We start from the raw sequence: 9,980 nt of genomic DNA on the forward strand, positions 1-9,980 counted from the left end.
TCTATTGGATCAACTGAACACTGTGATGGATGCCATCTTATAACATACACCTGTATCTGTTCTTGATGCTTCATCTTCTCTGGTCCTAATGAAAATTAATACAATAGCCTTACTATAATCAAGTGAAGTACAGTATACTGATAATATCATATAGCAACACTACATTAGGGACTAAAATTTGGTGAATTGGCAAATTTCAAGAAAACGTCAAAATTAAAATTGCTAATTATTAGCTGCCTAAGGTAAGTCACCAAAATTTAATCTAAAAGACACCAATTTAGTCAAATTCACCAAAAATAAATAACTTTTATACAGTTTAAAAATATTGACTGACCTTTCAATGGTTCCACATAATATGTTTCCTCAAAAGTATCAATCACCTGATGATCAAGATATACTGCCCTAGGGTACACTCCTCTCTTGTCCCGTAATCTCATTCTACACAATGAGTCACATGATAGTCACATGATGTACTTACTTGTCTAATTCAAGGACACAGTCAATTTCTTGTACTTTTGCTTCTTCAATAATTTGTTTCTTAAATTCTCTCACTGGGGTACCCTCAGCAACAATAGACTCCATCATATACTTACAAAACTAAAACATAATACATGTATGATATAAATTATAATAATTAATATTCTTACGTCTGCATTGTTCACTTGTAATAAATATAATTTAATTCTGTACTTTCTTTTTCTTAATGCTCTACCCAGTCTTACTATCAACTAGTAGATAAACAAAGTATAATAAAGAGATGAATGTGTTTGTTATTTGTACTTATAATGGAAAGGATAAGTGAATTAAGTGACACACTAAAAAGTACCTCTGATCCAGATTTAACTACCCTTAAGGTCTCATCCAGTTTCTCTATTTCATACTCTTCATTATTTCTGATTTCATACACTCTAAAACCAGTAGGTGGTACCCCAATCAGTGGAACTAGCTCCTCCTTCAATTGAGCTAATGTTATTCTTTTATCAACTCGTACCTTCATCCCTGTATTAAATAATATAACGTTTACATGTACATTGTATATACATGTACATGTACTGTATTTAGTTACTAGTGATACACCAATACATATTTTTCAAAACCAATATTAACTAGCTGTGATTATTCTGTGCAAATTGCATTAAAATGGCTGATACTGATACTTTTATAAAAATGTTTTTTAAGAATAAAATACATGTAGTTAATAAACATGCTTAACAGCAATCACTGATTAGTGTCATCGTTAATATTTATAGTCAAAAATTGATAGGTTCTTTTAAGCATCTCTGCTTTCTCTGTACTAAAACTGTTTTTTCATGTCATTATGTGGGCATATTTATTATTCATTAAAATTTTTTATTACTTATCAACAGTTCTTATATTGGTAACTTCTTATGGCTGTACTAATATCAACCAATTTTGACAAAAATGGGCCAATACCAATATCTGTATTGGTATTGGTGCATCACTAATAGTTAGAATGCATCATTACTTCTTTTTTTTCCTACATTAGTTGTACTGAGAGTATCTTCAGGTCCAAGAGGTATTGTAATGTCCAATAGTATTGAGTGGACAGAAGAATCAACATATCTGTACATCAAACTATTTTTGTATTCTTTTTGATAATCTATAGGATCTGATGATACATAAAACTGAGAAAAAACATTGTGTGTGTGTGTGAGGAGAAAAATGAAAGAAAGTGAAAACAAATAAATAATTAAAATAATTATGATTAGCTATCGTATAAAGTGAAATATTGGGAGAACACCCCTTGTTTTATTTGCATGCAAATACTCTCAATGACATGCATGTAGCAGAAAATTATCAATATAAATTCACCAATGGTATAAGCAACTATAACAATACTTTAATACAGTACTTACCAGTCTGTTTGGACTATAGAGCATCTCCTCAAAAGTAATTCCTACATCACTAACATCACGAACTATAATACCACTCCCGTAATCATTGTCCTTCATTACTAGTCTCATACATGATGAATCAATATTAAATAACTATGAAATAAGGAGGGAGAAGAGAAAGAATGATGGAAAGAGAAGGAGAACACTATTAGTACATGTAAGTATAGACCACCCTAGGCGAGAATCGAATGCGTAGGAAGATAATTAGAAATTTTTACGGTTGTAAGGCGTGGTTTAGGATGAAATAAATTTCGGCCGCCATTTTGGTTGGCAACTTTCAATGGAGAACAAACGGGCCGGCATAAAAACAAACCTGTATTAAGAATTCTGGAGCAAATTTGACCAAATCCTTGACAGGAGAAGCTTATAGGCAGCTGTTCTTTCTTATAACAAGCGCTTTTTAGCTATTGATAGAGCTACAGCAGGTAAGTGAGGCATTTTCTTCGTGCCTCCATTGACTTCCATAATAAACTTGCCAACCAAAATGGCGGCCAATTATAATGTGTGGGCAGATACCGTATATAAAATTAATGAAATTCATAACTTTTCCAATTCACGCCTAGGGTGGTCTATTCTTCCTCTTACTTCTCCTATATGTTGTTTTAATTCTCCAACAGTCCAACCTTTTTCACCTCTCATTGGTTTAGCTGGTCCTGCTTTACCAGTTGACATATCAACCACTGATATCATTAATACAATACCTACATGTAGCATTGTTAGTGACATTATCATGGTAACCAACTGTATATACCCACCTCCATCATTGTATTTCTTAAAGGTTTCATTTGCTTTACAAATTTCTAAAAATAATCCAAAAGAATAATATCTAGCAGCACCTACAGTCTGACCAATAGTTAGATGCCCAAACTAAATAGGATAATAATTATAACAGTAGAATGCATAAAACTTACCTTATCAAGATCAAAGGACTGATTGATCACTTCATCTCTAATATCATATTTAGCCAAGCGACATCTCTCAATAGGAACATGAGGAGCTAATTCCATTAACTGAGAAACAAAATGAAAATGGAACAACTACATGTATAAACCTCATAAGCTTTATCCAGTACTATGGGCAGCAATTCATCTTCATGTACTTTAAGTAATGACACTGTTAATTCATCAGTAACAGGATGATTACAATACAACGAGAACTACATGTATAAAGTAAAAAACAAGTAAGTAAACAAATAGTGTATATTTGTACAGCTGATTAAAATTTGTAGACAATAATTTTGCAATTTTAAAAGTAGCCATACATGTATATAGCACTGAGAAATAGCCTCATCACTTATAATTATTATTATTATTTTAAAAATATTTTTAGCATCACCAAAAAACTCAGAATTATTCTCCACAACTATCTTTGACTGCATGTAAGTACAGTACTATATGTGTATGCCAGTCTCACTCTTACTATACACATTTCTTCTTCATTTTCTTGTTTCTTTTCTCTCAGTCTCCTATTCGCAACCTTCAAATCTATTCAAAAATCAACAAATGATCACACACATCATCAATAAAACCTTCAATATCTTTTATAATCTTCTCATTGTGTTCTCTTTCAGTAATTAGTTCCATATTTGTTAATGTTATTCTTTCTTGTAATTTCTCTATTATTCTTTTATTATCTACTAATGGCTGATAGTCTGGTCTTGTCATTGCTTCAAGATGAAATTTGCAGTCATCAATTTCAAAAGCCATTCCTCTTCTCACTTTGCTAGCAGCTTTAAATAATTATATTATTAGTATAGTTAATAAAACTACTCTAACCTGAACCAGTATTACTAGAAAGTGATCTCAAATAATCAATCTTCATTTTTGATGATTTGTCAGATAATCTTTTGTTCCCTTCTTTAATCTCATTAAACTGAGAGCTCAATACAGACAACTCTTTATCAAGTGGTTCTTCCTATTAATAATTAATACAAACTAGTGAGATATACATGCATACTTCAACTTCTTTAATTAATTCAATATCACTTTGAACAGATGATGATTCTTCCTAATATTAAAATATCTGTTTATAATATACCATTGGCAGTAAAATAAAGCGTGTTTTTAGAAATATAAACCTCAACTATACAGTACTTCAATTAGCAACATGATAATGATAATAGTGTATTAGATTTAGCTAACCTCAGGTACCTGAGCCATTGATATTTCTTGTTTTAATTCAGTTGTTTCCTATACATTACATACAAGATTGTATTGCACAGTCTAGTACAGTATGACATACCTTCTCTTTGCTACTGATAGCATCTCTTAGTTTATATTCAGCTTCTTCAATTAAAATATAAGAAATAACCTATGTATTGAATTTACACATTACATCATAAAATCAACTAAACACATTGTTACATGTACATTGTATAATGTAACTAATAAAAGGAAGGATTATATTAACTGACCTCAGTATGTTGTAGTAAGTCTTGGTCCTTTTCTTTTAGTTCCTATACAAAAAATTATTCATAAAACAATAGCATATAGCGGGTAATTTTGGAGGGAAAATTTGTTTGGCAACTTGCAGGTTTTAATTTGGCAAATATGCACACCAAAATTACCCATTATATGGTATTCAACTATTCATATTATATACCTTTAGTCTAACATCTTGTCTCCTCCATAATGTTAAGTTACCAATAGTCAGTTTCTTTAATCCTTGTCCCATTAGTATATGAATATTCTCTATCATCCTCAATATGGTAAACCCAACATCAGAGAAAGGAAAGGAGCAAGTGACAGATATTGAAGTGGAGGATCCTATAAACCTAATGACCAGTAGTTTACCAGATACTTTTGATAAAATGCCCTTGATATCCTTCAGTACATGTTCCTCTGGCTCCCAGTCAAAGATAAAAGTAACTGTTTCACATTGAAGATGAGAAAGTGAGTCAAATCTTTTGTCCAGACAAAGGCTAACTGATATTGATTTGTAGAATTCCTTTAACTCAGTTCTATATGCCTCAATGTATTCTTTCCCTTCAGTGATCTCCATTTCCTCCACTATGCTATGAAGTAGTTCAATGTTAGTCAGTGAACATTCGTCTTTAATATGACGAAGGATGCTAGAAACATCTGAACATTGTTCAACTTTTTTACTGAAGGAAGTGCTGTAACAAGAAAGGAACTCTTTGATTTCATTCACATCTAATTTCTTCTTTAAAAACTTGCAAACATTATACAACATCCTTGTATAAGAAGCTTTTATTGAGCTATACTCTACAAATAAATGTTGAGGAACAGGCACTTCAACTAAAAATAGCTACATTAATAACTGTTATGTAATCGATACTATACTATACTTTGAGGTGATAATGGTTGTGAAGATGAATTACTAGTAACTTCAGTATCAGCAGTACTACCTACAAAAGAAAAGGACAATAAACGAACTATTTATGCATGCATTAATGACATAAAATACATACCAGATTTTGTTGTATTGGTTTCATTGGCAGTACTTGTATTATCTATAGATATTAGTCATTAATGAATGTATTAATTAATTAATTAATTATTATTACCTTGTAGATGATCTTCAATAGTCTCAGGAACCACATCCACTTCAAGAGTAGGAAAATAATTACCTAAACACATACATGTAATAAAAAAGACACAGAGAATAGTATAATTAAGACACGACTTCGTTTCCCACCACACATGACAAAACACATAATTTAAAGGGATACTGGCGTAGTTTACGGAAGAGATGCATGGCTTTAGTACACGGAAAGTTTATAAACAAAAAATGGCTGCGGTTTTATATCTTGCAATATAGCAACAGTTTATGCTCTGATTCTTGCTTCTGGAGGTCTGATACTTCAACAAATGATGCCTTATGTTTATCTCCACTAAACTAAGAGGCAAGCACTTAATTGCATTTTTCGTCATCAAGTTTGCCGTCCGTAAAAGGCTAGTGTCTTTTTGACGGGTGAGTTTGACCATGTAGCTATGTTTGCTGGAGTCTATGTCTTTCTGAGCTCTTCTCTGGCCTTTATGTGACATCTTAACTGAACAGGACTTTTTCTCCGTTCTTCTGCATGTCAATATGAACGCTCAAAAAAACTTTGCATAAGTTCTGCCATTTTTGTTTGACAAAATATAATTTTTGGTCCCCAAAAATCATATTTCGTCATCAATTTTACAAAAAGTGTGCAGATATCCGTACACGGTGACAGTATCTCTTTAATTAACAGTAATGACTAATACTGGCCACCCACACTATGCATCAGTGTAATGGAAATTATAAACAATCAAAAAAGTGGCCTTTACAACAAATTTTAAAAGATACAGTGACTACATTATGATACTCACAAATATCATCCAGTATAGTTTGTCCCAGTGATACATTAGTACTTATTGTACACAATACATTAGCAAATGTATGTAAACTGTTGGGATCAGTTTGAACAGCTTCTTTGACAGCAGTTAATAGAGCCTCACGTTGATTAGGAATAGAGGGACTAGCTGACACCACTCTACTAACTGCTTCTTGTGTTAACATATGCTCGGCATAAAGTAACCAAGCAATAGCAACAGAATCACAAAGAGACTGAGACAGGACAGTATGACGATTATTAAAAATATTAATAATAACAACATGATGTTCTATGATAAAAAATACAATGATTATAGTTACACGTACACACAGTTATGGTTGACTCACTTAACTTCTCAGCTACAGCAGTTTCATTCATAGATCGTAGAGCATCTGACAGTGAGTCCAAGTTGGCTCCTCCTCTACTGTCAACATTATCAGCTCTACCTAACCATTGGGAGAGGCACTCTGTCATACAGCGAGGTACATCACCACGATGCTTTGTTTCAATGATGTCCAGTGTATTCTTCTTTAGTCCTAGTCTCAGTCCAAGCTCATACCATTTTGTTTCTGGGAAGCCACATCTCTTTAACAAGTCAAGAACATCAACAAGATCATCAACACCTACATGTACGTAACTTGAAACAAATCAAAACGGCCGATTTTGTCATCATCCATCATCATCATCAAGGCTTAGCTTAAGCTTACCTAAATAATTTTGACTAGTGGCCATAGTTCTACAGTGTACCACGAATAGCCTGCCTCGTAGCCTGGCTAAGCCTGCTAAGTGCTAAGCCTGGCAGGTCCGGTCAGGGCTGCAGGTGCAGTCAGGGCCGCTGAGAGCTTGGGAGGGGCCCAGGAAAAGAATTGTGGCGTGCATAGCGCGCCGAAAAATTTTGTATTTTTAATTATATTCATAGTGGGTGTGGTCAAAATTAATTAATTTTTACCTGCACGCATGATAACATGCACTTTGTCTATTGAATTTTAACTAGCTAGGAAGATTGATTTTGATGATATCATGACTTTTTTGCTTGGCAAAAGGGCAGAAGGGCCCATCTTCTGTAATAATTTTGTTTAATTAAGTTCTTAAAAATTTCTTGGGGCCCTTAAAATTGTGGGGCCCAGGGCATTTGCCCCTTTTGCCCCCCCCCTCTCAGTGGCCCTGGGTGCAGTACGTGGGAGGGAATAAGGGTGGGGTTTAATAAAAATATTTCTTTTGATTGTTGACTGTTTCGTGGAAAGTGCCTGTACTTATCCACCACTGACTCCAAAGACAACTTCATTTTAGAATCAAAGTCATGCCAAACTTCTGAAGTTGGGGAAATTCCAGCAACAAGCATGAGGAATAATCGAGGGAATAAACTAGTCTGGGCCCAAACAGAAGTCTTATGAAAGAAAATAGGGCCGGATGAAAACTATGTGGAACATGAAAATGAACCAGTAAAAGATTCCAGCAGTTTGAATACTAGCAGTATGAAGGTTCAGAGTGATGATGATACAAAGAGTAAAGAAACACCCACTGGCACTGACCACAAGCCATTGACACTGTTTCACAAGGTAACTTATACGAATGACAGGAAACTTTAGAAGAGAAACCATGGTAATTTTCATGGGATGATTTCGGAGCCAAAAAATGGCTCCGAAATCATCCCAATTTTTAATTACATTTTGGGATATATACATATTGATGTCTTTATGCTGTGTAGCAAGTTTGAGCTAATTCCGACTTCATTTTGTCAAGTTACAGCCATTTTAAGAAAATACCAAAATACCCAAGGATAAAAACCATGGGCTATATATTCCATGATTTTTTTCAAAAATGGCTCACAATCACCATAAATTTTTATTACACATTTTTGATACTGATGTACTTATGCTGTGACAGTAGCAAGTTTGAGCTAATTCCAACTTCAATTTTTCAAGTTATGGCCATTTTAAGAAAAAGGCCAAAAGTCTGAAGAATACTCAGAATTTAAAAAGGCCCCCATACACTAGGCAACATGTTGCTTGCAACATCTGTGGTTACTTTGATTTTGTAGGCAACATGTTGCCAGAAATAGAAGGCTGTTCTATTTCAGGCAACATGTGTTGCTAGCAACATGTTGCCTAGTGTATGGAGGCCTTAATGCATTACTCATATTCTCCTTCCAGGAAAGAGAACATTTTGAACAATATGAAAGCCAGTTAGGACCTTTTGACAAGTCACCACTAAATGAACCAGAAGGACTAGGAGGAGAGAGTGGAGATGAGGAGGCAGAGGAAGAAGATACTAGTACTAACATGAATATTACTGGACAATCCAGTGTCATCATTACTAGTGAAGACAGTATTCAGGTATGGAAACAAACAGATTATTGAGTATAGCAGGAAATTTTGGAGGGAATTAAAATTGGCAAATTTGGCATTTCTCTAGCCATTCACCAAAATAAAAATCCACCATTTTGAGCCATTATTTGCATGCTCAATGGCATATGGCCACAATTTTGTCAAATTAAAATTCACCAATCACCAAAATTAAGCAATTTACAAAAATTTAGTCCCTCCAAAATTATCTACTGTATACAGTATGATAGTTGTTGATTGTCAAATGACTGTATAGATTGGGACTATAGATGTTGAAGGCACAGATGAAGAGGATATAGAGAAAGGGAGGAAAGGAGAAGGATTGATAGCCAGTAGTTTGTTACCAGTCACTGGTGGTGGTATGGACATATTGAGTCATGATTTACAATATTCATCATCATCAAGCAGTGAAGGAGAGGGGGAAGAGGAGGATATTACTGATATGGAAGAAGTGTAACTTTGTTTATGTGTAGATATCATACTCCATTCATTTTTAACTTAATGTGCAAAAAATGATTAAAATATTTTGCTTGCATAATACATAATCTGACAAAATGTATAGTGATACACAATAAGTTGCCTTTTGATGGATGAGTTACTGGTCAAGCAGCTGCAGATCAGACTCCTGTGAGTGTGAGGATCCTGTTAAGTCTAGTCTTATGTAGCCAGTCCTTCCTCTAGTCACTCAATTGATCAATGGAGTATGTAAACATAGTAGGTAATATTCTCACTAAAGGACAGTGGTTCACATTCTGAATCTCTTCTGACTGTCATGAACTCAATATTCCTCAGTCTGCCTCTGTTGAATTTGTGCTTCAAGACAAAGCACCTGGCCTTTTTCTTGTGACTAGAAACATAACAGTTGACACTAATTGCTGCACAAATTCAGTTTATGGTCCAAGTACAAGTTGCTTAGGTACCTTCAGTGCATATATAGTCATTGCTACTGTTTTGTAAATTCTAGTCCATTTAATTGTTAATAATAAATTAATAATAACAACAATCATAATAATAATAATAATAAGTGAAAAACAAATTACACCAGATTAAAATGCACTTGGTAAATTATTTTTAAAATTACATAACATGAAGATTAAAATAATTATGTTATAATACTTTAAAATTAAATTAATCCAATCAACGTCCATGTTGATATCTGCATTCCCTAATTTTCTTCAACCTACAGCAATAATGAATGTAAAAGAAAAATGAGTTTCTATAATACCAATTGGAGCATTAATTGATAGTACCTTGCTTCCTCTGCCTCTTGTATTTCTGATCTCTCTTTATCTGTTAACTCTTTCATTGTCTCTCTATTGTCTCTAAATAATTATAAACAGTAAGAGGTGTATGTACATGTACATGTAAGTTTGCATGTACATAATGTGTTAATGGTGT

The 9,980-nt window shown here is 33.6% G+C and overlaps 1 protein-coding gene across 1 annotated transcript; it reads left to right on the top strand.

Moving 5' to 3' along the window:
- Positions 1 to 7,712: 7,712 nt before the first annotated feature.
- On the top strand, positions 7,713 to 9,085 carry LOC109586285 (uncharacterized). The gene is made up of 3 exons (XM_020002461.1): positions 7,713 to 7,743; positions 8,350 to 8,573; positions 8,839 to 9,085. Exons 1-3 carry the CDS (start codon positions 7,713 to 7,715, stop codon positions 9,037 to 9,039), a joined length of 456 nt encoding a protein of 151 aa, XP_019858020.1. The 3' UTR covers positions 9,040 to 9,085.
- The last annotated feature ends 895 nt before the right edge of the window (positions 9,086 to 9,980 follow it).

Source organism: Amphimedon queenslandica, unplaced genomic scaffold (assembly GCF_000090795.2).
Source record: "Amphimedon queenslandica unplaced genomic scaffold, v1.1 AMPQUscaffold_12907, whole genome shotgun sequence".
NCBI lineage: Eukaryota > Metazoa > Porifera > Demospongiae > Haplosclerida > Niphatidae > Amphimedon > Amphimedon queenslandica.